This window comes from Erinaceus europaeus, chromosome 10 (assembly GCF_950295315.1).
Source record: "Erinaceus europaeus chromosome 10, mEriEur2.1, whole genome shotgun sequence".
In the NCBI taxonomy this organism is placed as follows: domain Eukaryota; kingdom Metazoa; phylum Chordata; class Mammalia; order Eulipotyphla; family Erinaceidae; genus Erinaceus; species Erinaceus europaeus.
Genome location: NC_080171.1, coordinates 114,770,586 through 114,791,333, shown reverse-complemented (window position 1 = coordinate 114,791,333; position 20,748 = coordinate 114,770,586). Strand labels below are relative to the sequence as shown.

The 20,748-nt window shown below is 41.8% G+C and overlaps 2 protein-coding genes across 7 annotated transcripts in view; one reads left to right on the top strand and one right to left on the bottom strand.

Annotated features, from left to right (window-relative positions):
* The window catches only part of CENPP (centromere protein P), a 211,436-nt gene that overhangs the window by 136,238 nt on the left and 54,450 nt on the right, over nt 1-20,748 (top strand). The gene's annotated exons all lie outside the window — the stretch shown is intronic.
* ECM2 (extracellular matrix protein 2) overlaps nt 1-20,748 on the bottom strand; it is a 44,560-nt gene that overhangs the window by 17,033 nt on the left and 6,779 nt on the right. For 3 of the 6 annotated variants that reach the window (XM_060200583.1, XM_060200584.1, XM_016190846.2), the window contains exons 2-6: nt 14,448-14,744; nt 9,735-9,923; nt 6,844-7,341; nt 5,452-5,567; nt 2,248-2,383 (exon numbers count right to left, since the gene is read on the bottom strand). In XM_060200583.1, the coding sequence (XP_060056566.1) occupies nt 2,248-2,383; nt 5,452-5,567; nt 6,844-7,341; nt 9,735-9,923; nt 14,448-14,721 (1,213 nt within the window). In that variant the 5' untranslated portion in view covers nt 14,722-14,744. The remainder of the gene's footprint in view (nt 1-2,247; nt 2,384-5,451; nt 5,568-6,843; nt 7,342-9,734; nt 9,924-14,447; nt 14,745-20,748) is intronic. The other 3 variants (XM_060200585.1, XM_060200586.1, XM_007529172.3) reach the window with 2 other exon arrangements.

Genomic DNA, 20,748 nt, shown 5'->3' with positions numbered 1-20,748 from the left:
CAGCACCCAAACTGTCTTGCCCCCAGCTGCAAATCAAACCTGAACCTCAGCCCACATCAATTTATGGGTCACAGAGCACCTGCAACCTTGAACTTTTGGTTCAAAAAAGGCCTAGGTTCAAATATAAGCTCAAGGGTCAGAAAAACGGGTTTCTGGGCAGAGAATACACATTACCATGCACATGGTTCAGATTTGAGTCCCCAGTACCACAGGAAGAGTACCACAGCACCAAGGAGTGCTCTGGTGTTTTCTGTCTGGATGAGTGAATATTTTTCAACCTGGGAGCAGTGAACTCATATTATACATGCATTCGGTCCCAATTCCAGGGGGGGGAAAAACACAACAAATAAATCCAACTCCTATGGAGTATCAAACAGAATGAGAAGACAGAAGAAATTACACCCATGTTGTTGAACCAAGGCTGCAACTAGAAAAAAAAATACTGACAGAGTTATGTAAACTTCCTAAAGAGGTTGTCAAATTTATAACTCTAAGGAGACTTACTGAAATAGAGAAATAAAGGAACTTTGCCTGGAAGAAAATTTCAACCAACAAAGAGAAAGTATGAGAAAAGGCATAACAGAAGTCAGAAAGAACACACCAGCAGAAATAAAAGTGGTGAACTGGAGGACAGGGAAGAAAAGACCACTAAATAAACAAAGAAACAAACAAAATGAAGATAATTAGAGCACTATAAAGAGGAATAACATTTGCATCAAAGGAATCTCAAGAATCTCATGCCTGAGGCTTCAAAGTCCCAGGTTCAATCTCCCCCACCACTACCACCATAAACCAGAGCTGAGCAGTGCTCTGGTAAAAAAAAAAAGAAAAGAAAAAGAAAAAAGAATATATATATATAGGAATTTTTCAAACTAAGGAAAGAATTAGATCCAGGAAATTCTTTTAAGAGCTCCAAACAGAGCAAACCTAAAATGCAGTACACCCAAATACATGATAATTAAAATGGCAAAGATCAACAACAGAGAATTTTCAAAGCAGCAAGTGAAAATATGTTGATTTTTACAGACACTTTATAGTTAAGAAAGGATACCTTTGGGAACTGGACGGTAGCGCAGACGGTTAAGCACACGTGGCATGAAGTGCAAGGACCAGCATAAGGATCCCAGTTCGAGCCCCCGGCTCCCCACCTGCAGGGGAGTCGCTTCACAAGTGGTGAAGCAGGTCTGCAGGTGTCTGTCTTTCTCTCCCCCCTCTCTGTCTTTCCCTTCATTTCTCTCTGTCCTATCCAACAATGACGACATCAATAACAACAACAATAATAACCACAACAATAAAAAAACAACAAGGGCAACAAAAGGGAATAAATAAATAAATAAATATTTCAAAGAAAAAAGACCCTAAGTCATTGAGATAAGATTTCATACAGTTTCACATGCAGTTTCATCACGTTTCACATAGTAGCAGTGATCCCTGTATATCAAGTTACTTATATAATAGAACCCTGAAGCAGGGAGTCTGCTTCATAAGCAGTGAAGCAGGTGTCTCCGTCTCTTTCTCTCTCTCTCATTTTAGCAGAGCACTGCTCAGCTCTGGCAGGGGATTGAAACTGGGACTTTGGAGCCTCAGGTATGAGAGTCTCTTTGCATCTACCCTGCCCTCTCGCCCACTCTCTATCACCCCATCCTCTCTGTTTCTCTCTGTCCTATCTTAGGGGGAAAAGGGGGGGGGGGGAGTCAGGCAGTAGTGCAGCGGGTTAAGCGCATATGGCGCAAAGCGCAAGGACTGGCGTAAGGATCCCGGTTCAAGCCCCAGGCTCCCCACCTGCAGGGGAGTCGCTTCACAGGTGGTGAAGCAGGTCTGCAGGTGTCTGTCTTTCTCTCCCCCTCTCTGTCTTCCCCTCCTCTCTCCATTCTCTCTGTCCTATCCAACAACGACATCAATAACAACAACAATAATCACTACAACAACAATAAAAAGACAAGGGCAACAAAAGGGAAAATAAATAAATAAATAATTTAAAAAAAAAAAAGGAAAGATGGCCACTGGGAGTGGTGAATTAGTACTGCCAGCACTGAGCCCCAACGATAACCCTAAAGGCAATGAGAAAAAAAAAATTTTTTTTTATCAGAGAAACATTCAAATAAGGTATGTTAGCTTTCAAGGTAAAGTGACCTCAAAAGCTTCTACTAAATACTCATTTGGCAAAAACTACACATAATATTTTCATACAACTACAGAAAAAGAAAGTTCATCAGAATACACACTGTATAATCAAATGATAAATACCTAATAAGCTGTCTTCACCCAGAGTCTGAAGGCTGTTGTCATTAATTTTAAGTTCCTCTAATGTAGATGGTAATCCTGAGGGAACTTCTGCCAAATTGTTTTCATCCATATTCAGGTGTATTAACTTCTTCAGGTGCTTGAAAAACAAATTTCAGAATTATTGTCTTACCTGATTACTGCCATAGGCCTGCCTTCCTTTCTCAAGCTTACATAGTAATCCCCAGATTCTTCCTGCCATGTAGATGTGGGTCTTACTAGTAACACTTTTCCAACGTATTCTCATTAACCCACAATTGGTAGCTTTGAATATAACTCACTTGTATTTCTTTTCTTTCTTTCTTTTCTTCACCACTCTGCCTTGCACTCCCGACACAGTGCCTGTGTTTTCCCAGGCACCATAGAGCCACCGGGCCTGAAATAGTTCAGCCCTCACCAATGGGCTATATATGAGCTACTCACCTACCTCCTTTTCTCTTTTGTTTATTTGTTTTATATATCCCGAGGTTTATTGTTGGGGCTGTGTGCCAGCATGATTCTGTCACTCCTTACAGACTCTTTAAGATGCAGAGTGGGGAGTCGGGCAGTAGCGCAGTGGGTTAAGCGCACATGGTGCAAAGCGCAGGGACTGGTGTAAGGATCCTAGTTCGAGCCCCCGGCTCCCCACCTGCAGGGGAGTCACTTCACAGGCGGTGAAGCAGGTCTGCAGGTGTCTTTCTCTCCCCCTCTCTATCTTCCCCTCCTCTCTCCATTTCTCTCTGTCCTATCCAACAATGATGACATCAATAACAACAACAATAATAACTACAACAATAAAACAACAAGGGCAACAAAAGGAAATAAAAAAAAATGCAGAGTGAGAGACAGCAAGAAAGGAGGCAAAGCACCACAGCTCTGCTCCACTGCTGGTGAAGCTCCCTTGTGCAGGTGCTTCTGTGTGGTGGCCAGGGACTTGCAAATTCACCCATATTTCTACTGTGTTTCTTAGCAAGCAGGAGGAAAGTTCCTTACAACCTCTGAATCAGTCCTATTTTGCTAGATCTTAGATTTTCGCCTTCTCAGCAACAGATACAAACTTAACTAATTTATCCAGTAATCTGAACTGTCACAGATATTAACAATTAGTACAGCAAAGTGAGTACTTTTGATGTGTTTGCTAACTTCAGTTTTCTGTACCCACTAAGTAGAAAGAATCACAAAATAGTTCTATTTCTAGAACTTCAAAACTAAATGTTACAAATACTCACTGTCTAGTCTTATATCATCCCCAAACTTTTTAAAAATATTTATTTATTTTCCCTTTTTTTACCCTTGTTTTTTATTGTTGTTGTAGTTATTATTGATGTCGTTGTTAGATAGGACAGAGAGAATAGAGAGAGGAGGGGAGACAGAGAGGGGGAAGAGAAAGACAGACACCTGCAGACCTGCTTCTCCGCCTGTGAAGCGACTTCCCTGCAGGTGGGGAGCCGGGGGGCTCGAATTGGGATCTTTTTGCCAGTCCTTGCACTTCGCGTCGCATGTGCTTAATCTGCTGCGCTACCGCCCGACTCACCAAACTGTTTTGACTCGAAAAGGGCATTTATTTCCACGTTTGTAGTTGTATATTTTAGGCCAAACTAGCCTGCAAGATCAATGGTAGGGATGCTCTCATGAAGCCATATGTGCATTCCACTCAGCAGTGTGGGAGCTGGTTAGAGAACCCCAAACAAGAGGAAGAGCTGATTTCTCAAACTATCTTCACTTTTTTTTAACTAGAGCACCACTCAGCTCTAGTTTTATGGTATGGGGATTGAACCTTGAGATCTTGGAGCCTCAGGCATGAGAGTCTCTTTGCATAACCATTATGCTATCTACTCTCACCTCTATCTTAATTTTTAATCAACTACTGGAAAGTCAGGAGTCCTAGCTGTTTGGGGGATGATGCTACCATGAATGGGAGACTGGACGTGTGGCGGTACTGAGGATGTCTACCAGGTGCCTGGAGCTCAGTGCTATCCTAGAATTCAGGCGGGAACCAGGACCTGAGTATAGAAGAGGAGGCCAGAAGTTTGTCCAAAGAATGAGCAGAATGAGGTCATTTAACCTAGTGGAATGTAGTATGTGTTACTTAAGGCATCTTATTGTGCTTACACCTATAATGAGTGATTTACACATAGAACCCTCCTTTCTTGCTTCTGTCTTTGTTTCTCTGAAATTCCTTGACCTTCTTTCCGTTTTTTGAAGGGAAAAAAGAGAGAAAGAAAGGAAGGAAGGAAGGAAGGAGGAAGGAAAGAAAATTGGGGCTGGGGACGTAGCATAAGGGTTATGTAAAAGATTTCCATGCCTGAGACTGCAAGGTTCCAAATTCAACCCTCATCTCTAGTATAAGCCATCACTGAGCAGTTATCTGGCCTTTTCTTTTCTTTGCTTTTTTCTTCCTTTCTGTCTCGCTCAAAAAATATTTTAAAAGAAAAAAATTAGTCTACTTTGAGTTTTCAGGGCTGATTCTATGCTGTTTCCTATCTTCCCTCTTCCCCTCTTCTCTGTCAGCCTATCTCATACTAAGTTTTACTTTAATCCATTTGTCTTTCCTGAGCCCTCTCCTGCTAAAGTATCCTTCAGCAGACTGTTTACAGCACAAAATAAGAAAGGAAGCTTTCTCTGATTTTAAATATGTTAATAAATTCCCCTTTTTTTCCAATATGTTTTTCAGCTGATAAATTCCCCTTTTTTTCCAATATGTTTTTCAGCTACTTGAGAGCAAAACACTCTGCCAATTCAAATATTCTTCTTGTCATTGATACTGTTGTTGTTAACACTAAGGTTGAGGCATAAAACATCCAGCTGGAAAGAAATAAAAAAAACAGCCGACAGGGGACTGAGTGTTGTCGCAGCGGGTTAAGCACACATGGCCCAAAGCTCAAGGACTGGCTCAAGATCCCGGTTCAAGCCCCCAGCTCCCCACCTGCAGGGGGGTTGCTTCACAGGCGGTGAAGCAGGTCTGCAGGAATCTATCTTTCTCTCCCCCTCTCTGTCTTCTCCTCCTCTCTCCATTTCTCTCTATCCTATCCAGCAACAATGACAGCAATAACAACAACAATAATAACGTCAGAAAAGAAACTCTTAATATAGAAGAAAACAGCCAGTCAAAACACTTCACTTTCTTCCCTTGCTGGTAGAGGAATGCCATTCAGACAGGCTGTTGCTCGGAAGTCAATGTGTGCTTACCTTGAATGCGTTGGGACTTATGCCTGAAGAGGTGATGTTATTTCTGCTCAGATCAAGCCTTTCCAGATTGGGTAATCCATTAAACGCTTCATCAGGAATGGAGGTGAAGGAGTTGCCTGGACACATAGCAGTGGCTTTAGACCTATGTACTTCTACATATAATGTACATATGTATGAATACACACAAACACATGCTTGTTCGTGTGGACATAGATAGCAACAGCGCATCAACTGGAGAGAAAACAATAGTTATGACAAACACAGAAAAAATATATAAGCAAATGAATGTTTAGGAAAATAACATGACCGGGACTCGACTTTTATGTAATCAAAATTTTCACACTTAAGTACTGGTCATGCTCTATACATATGTTTTAGTTTGCTTTCTAGGCAATTCTGTAGCATTATGCAATGTATAACAAAGGTGTTTCTGAAAGACTATGTAGAAATTTGTTTTTATAGTTCTTCATATTTTCCCATTGATATTTCCTTGATTCCTGGACCAGGATTGGGATGCTAATTATATTGATGTGATCTTGGGTCTAGCACCTTTTTTCTTAAAAAAAAAAAATAAGTAAAAGCTGTCTTCTCTAAATAGGAAACTTGGTGAGACAATTTCTCAGCTTAGCCACAGATCTGATATTTTGCTTCTGTGATTGTGATCTATAGTAGTTCCTCCAGGCTGTAAATTTATGAGGCTCTGTGTAGACATTTACATTATGAAATTTAAAAACAGTCTCACAATGAGGTTAATTGACTTGTAAAACACAGAATAAGGGGTCAGGAGGTAGCTTTGCAGGTAAAGTGCATGCCGTACCATGTGCAATATTCTGGGTTCTGTCTCTGACACCACATGGGAGCTCCGTGGGCAGCATCAAATGGGAATCCCATGGGTGGTGAAATGGCGCTTTGGTGTTGCGTCTCTAACATTTCTCTTTGTGGTTTTTTTTTTCCCCCTTTTGTTGCCCTTGTTGTTTAACATTGTTGTGGTTATTGGTGTTGTTGTTGGACAGAACAAGAGAAATGGAGAGAGGAGGGGAAGACGGAGAGGGGGAGAGAAAGACAGACACCTGTATACCTGCTTCACCACTTGTGAAGCGACTCCCCTGCAGGTGTGCTCGAACCAGGGGCTCGAACCAGGATCCTTATGCCGGTCCTTGTGCTTTGCGCCACATGCGCTTAACCCGCTAAGCCACTGCCCGACTCCCTGTATCATTTTTCTCTGTGAGTCTGTTCCTCCCCAGCCCCACCCTCTCAACTAATAGAGGATTAAGAAAAAAACAAAATTGAACCAGAGGGGAGACTCAACACAATCACATATTCTTAGGGTGCTGGGTTCACTCCTTACCATCCCATAAAACACAGAAGGAAGCAGATGTCAACATCTCTTACCAATGAGTTCCAGACTTGTTATGTCTGGGGCTGTTAGTGGTGGTATCTCTGTGAAGTCAGCACTGATGCAGCTGATAGTCCTGTAGGACAGAGCACACCGGCTGGGCAGAGGTGGTGAGCCTCTGGGAGGCGCAGGGATGGCGAGGTGGCAGGGCATCTGGAAGACATCTCCTCTGGTGGGCTCCTTGCTCTCCTTGTCCTCCTCCTCCTCCCTGGCTGGGTTTCCATTACCACATTCTCTGCTGTGCCCCTCACTGGACTGTCTCCCCCAATCTCCAGGTATAGCGGGCTTTTTCTTTGCCTCCCTGTCTTCATCTTCTTTAAGTTCTTTATTCTCCTTCAAGTGAAGTTTCTTTCTTCTCACTGCTTGCTTCCTTTCCACCCCAGAAGGTGACGTCTGCTTATGAAGTAAATGAATCGGTTCTCTTTGTTCTGAAGAATCACCAGAAAATTCTGTTCTATCATTTGCTGCTATGTCAGTGAGGACTGAATAGGAGGCTACAGACCACGCAAGGAGATAGCAGAGGAGCAAGTTATGATATTAATAAAAGGAAAAACCATAATGAAAACGAAGTTAAGAGTAAATATTATTCCCTCCAAATAAGGATGTGCAGTTTATACATGAAATGCATCTTGGAAATCTTACTTGAGTAGTTTTAATTTGTTTTTTCAATTGTTACATTTTGTTTTATTTTGTTTTGCACATGTAGGCCTAAATGTTTATTTTTACTAAAGTATCGTGCCACCTGGTAAATGAAGAGGGAATAATATTAAAAGGTGGTGGTGGTGGGTGGGTGATATGGCTGCATAATGCAAAACAGTAAGCAGCCCTGTTGTGAGACGGCAGAGTGGTCAGATATGGCGTCTGTCTGGTAGGTACTGTTCAGTTAACTGAGGTTATCGGTAATATAGGAAATTTTAGAGTTTAAGACATAAAAGCACAAAGCACATTTTACTTGTCCAGGGTGGTGATACTGAATTTGTTCATTAATTTGTTACCATTTTTCTCATACTTGCTTTCGTCGCCATTGGCTTAAAAACATTCTGAAATTCAGATTAACAGAAAGCTCCCCTTTCCCACCCAGACTCTATTTAAGCCACGTTCACTGCATGAAGACTTATTGAAGACACCTGGATTTAGACAGTGTTGTTGTAACCTAGACATTTTGTGCAGGCGTTGATTCTATGATTTCACGATGATGGGAGCAGAACACTAATAGTAGGAAGTTAATCTGCATTTGTATTTAGCTGTTACTTATGTTGGGCAAAAAGTGGGAAAGACATAGCAAAGACTGGACAGGCTCATCCCTGAATAAAGAGTCTGAAAGAGGAGACTCCTAGTGCCCAGATACTTCTCTCATCAAAATCTACCAATATATTTAATCACCTCCCTACTTTTATTTGCTACAATACATAACCACAAAAGAACTCAGAAAATAAAATTGTCTGAAGGAGGGAGTCGGGCGGTAGCACATCAGGTTAAGTGCAGGTGGCACAAAGCACAAGGACCGGCATAAGGATCCTGGTCTGAGCCCCCAGCTCCCCACCTGCAGGGGAGTCGCTTCCCAGGCAGTGAAGCAGGTCTGCAGGTGTCTGTCTTTCTCTCCCCCTCTGTCTCCCCTTCCTCTCTCCATTTCTCTCTGTCCTATCCAACAATGACCACATCATCAACAACAACAATAATAACTACAACAATAAAACAACAAGGGCAACAAAAGGGAATAAATAAATAAATAAATATTTTTTAAAAATTGTCTGAAGGAATTACTTTAGATTTCAACTAAGAATGTATTATGAAGGTTTTTCCATCTCCAGCAGAACATATAAAGGAGTAGGAAAAAATTAACAAAAGGAAACTAAAGTTATCATATTGAAACATTTAAAATCCTTCCTGTATATCCAAGTTTATTTTTCCAAAATAACTACAATATTTCAATACTTTTCCAAGTCATTTGGAAAATGTCTGAGAACCACTGAATCTTGCCTTTATACATCTGGTGTTTCTTCCCTAAGGAGTCAGTTTTATTAAACACTTCTATTTTCAAGTGCTTTTCTTTAAAGGCATATTACCTAAATGAAGTAATTAGTATAATGAACCAAAATACAGCTCTTAAATATTTGGAAGTTCTCCCTGGAAGGATGCTTTTGTCAACACCTAGCCTATGGTCATTCTTTGTGCATGATGATATAGAAACCGTTTCTACTCCTCCCTCCGTGTGTTTATCATGTGCCCCTCTATTTCCATAAGGCACGTATTTCTCTATCTTCATAAGGCTAGTCTGTTCTAGGAGAAGAACTGTGCCTCCCTCTTGAGGGCCCCTACTCTATCGGGTGTGAGCCTCATGGTATAGGATCAGTGAGAAGTCAACGGAACCTAGTGGTAACCTTTGTGTCTGTAGGGTGGGTGCTCTGAGGAAGCCAACTACTTTGCCCATGCTCCCTTCTTTTCAACTCACTGAACAGTGGTGACTAGAAAAACTGAGAGTATGACTGTTTCCTCCACGTGCAAGCACACTTCCCTTTGTTCACCCTGAGTTCCTTGTCTTCATTTGATAATTGTACCCACATTGTACTGGATTAAGGGAGATGGTACATGCGGGTACTTCAGCAGAGCTCTTCACACTAAGACAAGCTATGTCGTCCTCATTACTGCATCTCTAGAACTGGTTAAGTGACCCGAACCAGTTATATTCACTCTGAGAGCCTGAACAAAGGCACTGCGTTTTACTTCCGACCCCTACCATACTTTTCAAAAGGATTTCTATGTTTGTCATCATTGTGCTAGTATTTAAATTCACCGATGACTAGTTTATCATAAAGGTAGTGACAAAAATAAATTCAAGTTCAAATGCACCCTGTATGTTGTTTTTTGGCAGGCTAAATATGCATACCAGTATCAGAGCAGACAGGGCAGCATTCTCCTTCAGGTGTGACGGTCTGGAGGCAGGTCTGAGGAGGGCATGTGGTCTCATCACAGAGCACGCGTCCATTGGAGCAGAGGCAGGTAATGCAGGGCTCAGGAGACCAGACAGCTCGGTTATACATGACCATGCCATTGACCACACAGTGACCCTTTTTCCCTGAAAGAGAAGAACAGCACGTTTCCCATGTCTCAGAAACTCCCATGTGTCAGAAACTGAGTGGGAAGTGAGCACATTAAAGTTCACCTGACGGAGAAAGAACGGCTTTGCTTTCTCTCCATGTTCATGGGCAGAAACGTCATATAGCTATAACCCCGGCACTCTCTCTGTTCTCTCAGTCCTTCGCTTGGGTCTTCCCAATAACTTGACCGTAAATTGCATTTCCATCACCTCTCTGTTGAGATAATCCAAGTTACTCAAATAACCCCCCCACCCCAATCTGTGGTTTTATTTGTTCACTGCGAGTCCAAAACAGATACATGGGGACTCTTCATTGTAGCCATTCAGTGACAAACACCATGCTTCCCCTTCAAACAGGCTTCCCTGTTCTGTGAGGTGGCACCTCTCACTCTTTGAGGGGGAGGGAAAGGCCAGGCAGCTTCTTTGTGAAATGCTTCCATGAAGTGAGGCAGTGCCATGGTCAGTTATCTTAGACTTGTTGTGTTATTGAAAGGAAACTCTCAGACCATGATGTTATTTTTCTAAACTTCATAATGCAATAGTTCCTAGCATATTTATTTCTCTACAAACAAGCTTGTAATATATGTATCAATTAGCTGTCAGTCTGAACATAGAGAGGAGGTGTTTTCTTTCTAACTCTGTTGTCATTTCTGATAATTCTTCTACATTTGATAAACTATTGTCTCCAAATTCCACCCCTGGCCCCATGAGCACTCACTCATGTCTGTCCCTTCCTCTCCTTGTGTCTACCAACCCAGTTCAGCCTCTACCCATCTTGCATGTGATATTGCAGTAGACCTACCCACCCATTCCTTTCCCTTTGGGGGGGGAATAATATATATATATATATATGGAGAGAGAGAGAGAGAGAGGTTTTTCTCCCCAGATTTTTTTTTAATTTTTTTCTTCTTTTTTTTAATATTTATTTTATTTATTTATTCCTTTTTGTTGCCCTTTTTTATTGTTTTAGTTATTATTGTTGTTGTCATTGTTGGATAGGACAGAGAGAAATGGAGAGAGGAGGGGAAGACTGAGAGGAGGAGAGAAAGATAGACACCTGCAGACCTGCTTCACCGCCTGTGAAGCGACTCCCCTGCAGGTGGGGAGCCGGGGGCTCGAACCGGGATCCTTATGCCAGTCCTTGTGCTTTGCGCCACCTGCGCTTAACCCGCTGCACTACAGCCTGACTCCCTCTCCCCAGATTTTAAAAGTTAATTTCTCCATCAGAATTCTAATGGGACTAGAGAAGTAGCACAATTGTTATTTAAAAAAAAAAAAGTTTGAGGCTCTGAGATCCCAGGTTCTGTCCCCAGCACCATCATAAGCCAGAGCTGAGCAGTTCTCTAGCAAGGGGGGGAAAAATTCCAGTGGGTTTTTTTCATTGATGGGAAAGTTGATCTTCAGATTTACAGAGTTACTTGTGTCCCCAGACAGCCAAAACAACTCTAGCAAAAAAGCAACAAAAACACTACAAAATTTACTACAAAGATTATGCAAGTGTGGTACTAGCATAAGACAGACATATAGGCCAATGGAATATTGAGTGTCCAGAAATGTAAACCAGGTTATCAGTATCAATAGTCGGTCTTCAACAAGAGTATTTAGACCATTCTTGGGAAAATGTTGTCTCTTCAACAATTAGTGGTGGGACAGCTGAATAGCCACATGTGAAAGAATGAGTTGTCTTGAACCTCCCAGCAAGTGTAAAAATTAACTCAAAACGGGTCAAAACCTGAATATAAGAGCTAAAATCTCAATATTTATAGAAGTATAGGGATGCATCTCTATAACCTTGGATTTGACCATGGGTTCTTAGATATGATTGCAAAAGCATAAGTAAGAAGAATAATTAAGACTTTATAAAAATTAAAAATTTTGTGCATGAAGGGACATTGTCAAGAAAGTGAAAAGGCAGGGGGCTGGGCAGTGGTGTACTGGGTAGAACATTCGTGTTCCAATACTCAAGGACCCAGGTTCAAGCCCCCAGACCCCATCTCCAGGGAGGAAGCTTCATGAGCTATGAAGCAGGTCTACAGGTGTCTATTTCCCTCTCTGTTCTCAAGTTCTGTCTGTCCTATATAATAAAAAAGTAAAAAGGAAAAAAAAAAAGTAAAAAGGGAGTCGGGCTGTAGCGCAGGTGGCGCAAAGCGCAAGGACCAGAGTAAGGATCCCAGTTCGGTTCGAGCCCGGGGTCCGCACCTGCAGGGGAGTCGCTTCACAGGCGGTGAAGTAGGTCTGCAGGTGTCTTTCTCTCCCCCTCTGTCTTCCCCTCCTCTCTCCATTTCTCTCTGTCCTATCCAACAGCAACAACAAGGACAACAATAATAACTACAACAATAGAACAACAAGGGCAACAAAAGGGAATAAATAAATATTTTTTAAAAATAATAAAAATTAAAAAGTAAAAAATAAAAATAAATGAAAAGGAAAAAATGGCCGCTGGGAGTGGTGGACTTGGGGTGCAGGCACTGCGCCTTAGTGATAATCCTGGTGGCAATGGGGAAAAGGAATAAAAGGGGGGATGAAGGATTGATATACTTTGAAAAGAAGATGCCGAGTGAAAAAGCCAGGTAGTTTATGTTTCCTTTTATGTAAAACATCCAGAATGAGCAAATCTATGGAGACAGAAAGATTAGTGGCTTCTAGCTGCCAGGGAGAGAGGAACGAGGGTAAATGACAGCTTTCTTTTTTTGCTGCCAGGGTTATTGCTGGCACTCAGTGCCTGCACTGGAATCCACTGCTCCTGGAGGCCATTTTTCCCTTTTGTGCCCTTGTTATTAATCATTGTTGTTGTTAGAACAGAGAGAAATGGAGAGAGGAGGGGAAGACAGAGAAGGGGAGAAAAGGACAGACACCTGCAGACCTGCTTCAACGCTTGTGAAGCGACCCCTCTCAAGGTGGGGAGCAGGGGGGGGGGGGGGCTCGAACCGGGATCCTTGTGCCTATTCTTGCGCTTTGCACCATGTGCTTTTAACCCACTGCGCTACCACCAAATGACTGCTTTCTATGGAGTTTCATTTTGGGATAGAGAAAATGTTTAGGAGCTAGATACCAGTAATGGTTCAACATTGAGTGTTGCAAATGGCACTGAACTGTACACTATAAAATGACTGAGATCATTTTATGCCTATTTTACCACAATAAAAAGCACCACTGGGGGCCGAGCGGTAGCACAGCGGGTTAAGTGCACATGGTGTGAAGTGCAAGGACCGGCGTAAGAATCCCTGTTCGAGACCGGCTCCCCACCTGTAGGGGAGTCACTTTAGAGGTGGTGAAGCAGATCTGCAGGTGTTTATCTTTCTCTCCCCCTCTCTGTCTTCCCCTCCTCTCTCAATTTCTCTCTGTCCTATCCAACAACGACGACAGCAACAACAATAATAACAACAACAATGATAAACAACAAGGGCAACAAAAGGGGAAATATAGCCTCCAGGAGCAGTAGATTCATAGTGCTGGCACTGAGCCCCAGCAATAGCCCGGAGGCAAAAAAAAAAAAAAGCACTACTATAAGAAAGCATTTTTAGACAATTGAAGTATGTCTTGTATACTTTTGCATGCATAGTACCACTTGATTGTGAATAGTTTTAAAGGGATTTTTAGATCACACTATGCATAATACATTTTGACATTTTTATTTTTCTATTACTACTTGAGTCTTGCTTCTTAAGTGGGTCAATTCACTTCATCATTCTCTAGCAGTTATGGGAACACTATTATTACAGTATCTAATTTCCCAGCCTCTGGATTCTGATCCTGCTGTAAATGTGATCTAAGTTGTCTCTTTTTCATGGTAATTATATGTTGTTTCTGTTAGCTTCATGGAAATAGAATTTAGAAGCATTTGTTTTTCTTGACAATGTATAAAGTATTGCCACAGAATATTGTGTGGCAGTATTTTCTCAATGTTTTAATGAAAATTTAGTATAACAGCAATACCTAGACTTTTCTTTTTCCTTCAAAACCTGGAAAAATGTAAACCATTCAATATCTGCTTTTAAAAGTGCAATATTGAAATCTTTGATAGAATTTCTCAATTTTTTAGCCTTTATAAATACAATAATGAGGCCAAGAGGTGGCTCACCTGGTTGAGTGCACATGTTACCATACTCAGGCACATGGGTAAAAACCCCTGAGGCCCTCCTGGAGTGGGGAGACTTCACGAATGGTGAAGCAGAGCTGTAAGTCTGTCTCTCTCTCTCTCTCTCTCCCTCTCCTCTCTCTCTCTCTTCCCCATCCCTCTATTAATTCCCATTTCCGCTCAGTTTTTGTCTCTATCCAAAATAAATAAATAGAGATAACATAATGCTTATACAAAGAGAAGCTCATGCCTGAGGGTCCAAAGTCCCAGGTTCAATCCTCTGAACCACCATAAGCCAGAGCTGAGTAGTGCTCTGGTAATAAATAAATAAATAAATAAATAAATGTCTTGAGTATAATATAATTATTTGATTTTTTTTTATTATCATCTTCATGGAGGTTCTCTGTCTTGTACTGTTTTCTTACCTGGTAACACATTATAGCTTGTTTCTGAGCCAGGAAAACTTAAGAGGGATTCCATTTTTTCCTCTGAGCTGTCGTCCAAGTGAATCATGGGAAGGGCCATCATAGCCTGCGGAAGTTCAGGCTGTTTGCTCAGCCTGTGGTTAGGCGAGGATTTTTTCTTCAGTTTTCTATAATGCATCTTCCTCTTTTGCTTCTGAGGAGTTTCTTCATTTTGCCCAAAGCCAATTTGAAAAATGATAAGCATATAAAAACAAAGTAAACCTGCCAACTTCATGGTTGTTTCTCACCATCTAGTTCCTAGAATGAAAGGGAAGCAGAGCTTGCAGTTAGTAGTAACTAAAAACTTAGCTCTGGAAAATGGCTTGTAACCTATGTGGCTCGGTGCCATGCTTGAGAAATAACACAATGTATAGGCTAGATGAGTACTACCAGTCAGAATTTAGAAATGTTTTTGTCAGAATCAGAGGGCTTTTAATATCATCATCTCTAGCTCAGACAGGAGAAGATTTCTTTAAAGAACAGGCCGTGAATTTATTAGTCTTTGTTGACCATGCATTTTCTGTCCTTACTTCTTGCTACCACAGAAAAGCAGGTGTGGAAGCATGGACACAAAAGGGTGTGACCGTGTGACAGTAAAGCTATTTATACAGCTATGGGTAAGGGGTTGAGCATGGGTCCCAGTTGTACAATGCCAGCCTCTGTCTGGAAACTGTCATAACATTTTGGATGTTATACAGGAGATTTCTTTCCACCTCTCTGCAAAGTCATTCTCTGACGAATGTCACCCGCTATCAGTTTGCCCAGCCCTTCTTCTATGGCTCTTTTATAATATATACATATATTAATATATATATAGACTATATATAGTCTAATAGAGGACCCAGGATTGTACAATGCAAACTATTAGCAAACTAGTTAGTATCACTTACAAGGACCAAGAATAATTCATAATTCATAACCAGCTGGTCTAGGGCCTTGTCTAGGGTAAAATTGAACAACATATTTGAGAAGTAAATACTTAGATACTCATAATGATGACAAACTAACTGTGCTTGTAGTGTTGTGGTCAGGTCCTGTGAAGTCACATGTAGCAAAGACAGGAAAGGAGACCCGAGGGACTGGGTGGTGGCACTCCTGGTTGAGCGCACATGTTACACTGGGTTCAAGCCCCCACCCCACCTGCAGAGGGAAAGCTTCACAAATGGTGAAACAGTGCTGCACGTGTCTCTCTGTTTCTTTTCATCTCTATCCCCCCTTCCCTATTGATTTCTGGCTGTCTCTATCCAATAAATAAATGAATACTAGGGAAAATAATTTTAAAGGAATATAAAAACAACCAAAATTTAAAAAATAAAATAAATAAAAAGGAAAAGAGACCCATCACATGGTAAACTTAGTGGCTGGTTGAAGAGTTCCCCTGACCACTCTCTGGTTTGAAGGTATGTACAAGGCAAGATGTGGGGAGTCGGGCGGTAGTGCAGAGGGTTAAGCGCACATGGTGAAAAGTGCAAGGACCAGTGTAAGGATCCCAGTTCAAGTCCCCCGCTCCCCACCTGCAGGGGAGTCTCTTCACAGGCGGTGGAACAGGTCTGCAGGTGTCTGTCTTTCTCTGCCCCCTCTGTCTTCCCCTCCTCTCTCCATTTCTTTCTGTCCTATCCAACAACGACAACAACAATAACTACAACAACAATAAAACAACAAGGGTACCAAGGGGAAATTAAATTAATTAAAAATTAAAAAACAACAGCAACAAAAAGGCAAGGTGTGGACAGCTTCCTCTGCCTTCCGAACACTTAGCCTGGCAACTCTTCACTCAGCTTCACTTCCTGTCAGTGCTCTCTGAGATGAAGAGCCCTCTTGACACCATCAGGGCATCTAGAAGAGAATCAGAAACCCTGGCGAGCCCCAAGGACTCAGGAGCACTGATTAAAGTGGCAGATTAGTTCACTCCTTATAAGCTGACTTTGATTGCCTCTGTGGGCCAGAACAAAACCATGCTTTATTTCAGAAAACGTCCCCTGGCTGGTGATGTATGGGAATAAAAGGGCCAAGGTGATGTTGCATACAGAGATTAAAATTCCAAACTGCAGAGGGAAGGCTTTGAGGGACCAAAGAACCAACAAGTGGCCACAGACTCTTCCAGTCCAGCTTGTATGTGTTTGCTTATTTATTTTGACCAGAGCACTACTCAGCTCTGGTTTATGGTAGTGAGGGGAGATTGAGCCTCAGGCATGCGTCTTTTTGCATAACCATTACGCTATCCTCTCCCACCCCACCCCTCTCAATCCAGCTATTTTATGGAGGTCTGTAGAGCCAAGAAACCCACTGGGTATTTGAGTCAATCTGTTTCGTATGAAATAAAATATTCTTACAAATCTGTTTCAGAACCTGCAGTGAAGCGGTGGGAAATCCCTGAGCTCTGAGTGGAGAGCCTTATACTGGGTAGAGCATGCCTTTTTCAAACCACAGTGCCTTCCACCCAAGTGTTTAGAGTGGGGTGGTCAGTGTCAAGCCACATCCTGTGATCTTTTTAATGGAAACCTATGGTGGTTGCAGCAAACATAGGGTGACCACACCTGGTCCTTTCCTGAGGAGGACCTGTCACTAGCCTCCTATGTTTGACATTCTGCCATAGGGGTATCAATTGGAGGCCAAAGCTGTATGCTCTCTTTGTGGGACTCAGAATTCCTGGATTGCCACATACTGACTCTGTAAGTGCCAGAGTTACTTCTGGAGTAAGAAAAAAAAAAGTTACTTGAGGGCAGGGATAGATAGCATAAGGGTTATGCAAACAGACTTTCATGTCTGAGGCTCCATAGTCGCACACCACCATAAATCGGAGCTGAGCAGTGCTCCGGTTTTTTAAAAAAATTTCTTGATTATTTATGGTCATTTCCTAAACAACTCTTCAGTTATGATACCATTTCTGTGACAAACTCATGACATACAAATTCTGCTTCCAACTGACCTTCCTCCCACCTGAACCAACTTGATATGAGAATACATGTAACATGGGGCTTTAATCCCCCAATATAAACTGTAGTAAGTGAAAGACACATTCTGTGAGAAGATACAGAAGATCATCCCATAAAGATCCCATGCTCCCAGAAGGATAAAGAATAGGGAACCTGGGGGTCGGGTGGTGGCACAGTGGGTTAAGCGCATGGACCGGCGTAAGGATCCCGGTTCGAGCCTCCGCCTCCCCACCTGCAGGGGAGTCGCTTCACAGGCGGTGGAGCAGGTCTGCAGGTGTCTATCTTTCTCTCCCCCTCTCTGTCTTCCCCTCCTCTCTCCATTTCTCTCTGTCCTATCCAACAATGAACAACATCAACAATGGCAATAATAATAACCACAATGAGGCTACAACAACAAGGGCAACAAAAGGGGGAAAAAATGGCCTCCAGGAGCGGTGGATTCATGGTGCAGGCACCGAGCCCAGCAATAACCCTGGAGGAAAATAAATAAATAAATAAAAATAAATAAAAAAGAATAGGGAACCTTCCCACAGAGGGAATGGGATATCAACCCTGGTGGTGGGAATTGTACCCCTCTTATCCCACAACCTTGTCAATCATTATCAAATTGCTAATAATAACTTTAAAAAGATGGGGGTGTAGGTGGCATCAACCTGGTTGAATGCACATGTCACAGTGTGCAAGAACACAGGTTCAAGCCCCTAGTCCTCACCTGTAAGAGGAAAGCTTTGCAAATGGTGAAGCAGGGCTGCAGGTGTGTCTCTGTCTCTCCCTTTCTATCTCCCCCTTCCCTCTCAATTTCTGGCTATCTCTATCCAATAAGTAAATAAAGATAAATTTTTAAAAAAGATACAGAAGATAAGATGAAGATTATTCCCAGGGATAAAGAAAGTCATTACAAAATGATAAAGGGAATCTATTCATCACAAAAGTATAAGCATCCTAAAGCTCTAAATACAACTTCAAAGTACACAACACAAAAACTGACAGAACTGAAAAATAAATGAACAAATCAACATATGTTCCAAATTCAAATTATTTTTTGCATCATTTTAAAATAGCGGATTGCATATGAAAACAAAATACCACTACATATTTATTAAGGTAACCGAAATCCAAAACACTGACACCACCACATGCTGGTGAGGATACAGACCAGCAGGGATGCTCACTCATGGCTCAAAAGAATGACAACTGGCACATTCATGTGGGAAGGCAGTTCAGCTGCTTCTTACAAAACTAAACATACTTTGACCATGTGATCCAGGAAAAAAATGCTCCTTGGCATTTAACCAAATGGTTGAAAACACACTTTAAAATTATATATGTGTGTGTGTATGTATGTATGTGTATATATATATATATGGTTTTATATTATAGTATATATCATATATTAATTTTTAAAAAGATTTTATGTGTTTTTTCATGAAGATAAAAGGAGAGAGAGAGAAAGAACTAGACATCACTCTGGTACATGTGCTGCCAGGGATTGAACTCAGGACCTCATGCTTGAGAGCCCAATGCTTTATCTACTACACTACCTCCTGGGCCACTATATATTAGTTTTTTAGCTCTCACCCCACTGTACTTGAAAAGATGTTTATGTCAAGGGGAGGGCCAGTTGGTGATTCACCCAATTGAACAGACACGTTATCAGGAACAAGGACCTGGGTTCGAGTCCCCCGCTTCCCCACCTGAAGTGAGGGAGGCTTCATGATTGGTGAAGCAGGCGTCCAGGTGTCTTTCTCTCTCCCTTTCTATTTTTCTCTCCCCTCTCAATTTCTATCTGTCCTAGCAAATAAAATAGGAAGAAAAAAAGAAAAAAGAAAAAGGCCACTGGGAGCGGTGGATTTGTCATGCAAGCACCAAGCCCTGGCATAACCCTGGTGGCAATAAAAATAAGTAATAATAAAAGAAGAAGAAAGATACGTATGTCTCCAGATCCTGGCACAGGGCTCTTAAACCCTTGTAATTCCAGTTCATAGCAACTTTCTTTCTTTTTCTTCCTTCCTTCCTTCCTTCCTTCCTTCCTCTCTTTCTCTTTTTAGATATGAATAGTCTTCTTTTTAATATTTTATTTATTTTTTTGAAAGAAACAGAAATTGAGAGGAAAGAGGGAAATAGGGAGAGAGAAAGAGGGAAATAGGGAGAGAGAAAGAGAGACACCTGTAGCACTGCTTCACTATCTGTGAAGCTTGCCCCCTACACATGGGGACGGGCCGCTTGAACCTGGGCCCTTACACATGGTGATGTGTGTACCACCACCTGACCCCCGCAGCTCCCTTTTTTACCAGATCAAAAGTGGAAACAGACCATATGTTCGTTGTATTAATAGGCAGATAAATAGTAATATATCCATATAATAGAATTTACTTAGCAGTAAAAATGTATGAATCTGGGTGGGGGAGATAGCATAATGGTTATACAAACAGACCCTCATGCCCGAGGCTCCAAAAGTTCTAGGTTCAACCCCCCGTACCACCATAAGCCATAGCTGAACAGTGCTTTAGTGTTTCTTTCTCTCTCTCTGCATTTCTCTCAAAAATAAAATTTTAAAAGTTTTTAAAATGTATGAATCTGAAAATAGTTGTGCTGAATAAAAAAAAATATTACTGAAAAAAGGGTGCACACATTATTCCTTTTATATAAAATTATAGGAAGTGCAGTGAAATCTAGAGTGAAAGCACATGAGTGTTTGCTTCCAGGCAGGGTCAGTCGTCAGGCAGTTTGAAAAGATGAGTAGGGGTCTTCAGAAAACGTGTGAGGGTGATGGGTATATTTCTTTTCTTGATTTTGGTCATGATTTTCCAGGTATACTTTACGTATACACACTATAGTTTTTTAAATATTTATTTATTCCCTTTTGTTGCCCTTGTTCTATTGTTGTAGTTATTACTGTTGTTATCAATGTCATCATTGTTGGATAGGACAGAGAGAAATGGAGAGAGGAGGGGAAGACAGAGAGGGGGAGAGAAAGACAGACACCTGCAGGCCTACTTCACTGCCTGTGAAGCGACCCCCCCCCCCCCCGCAGGTAGGGAGCCGGGGGCTCGAACCGGGATCCTTATGTCGGTCCTTGTGCCTGCTGCGCTACCGCCCGACTCCCACACACTATAGTTTTAAACTCTCACTCTGTGTTTGGAGAGAGCTGGCTAGTGCTGTAACATGTTAAGCTTGTTGCTATGAGAATGGTGATAGTTGTGTAAAAAGCCAAGTTCCATTCTGCTCAGGGCCCAGTCTTTTGTGGACACAAGTCCACATAATAATAAACACTGCTTCCTGCGTTCAAGACTCTGTCCCATCTCTCTGCCTGAGCATCCGATGAG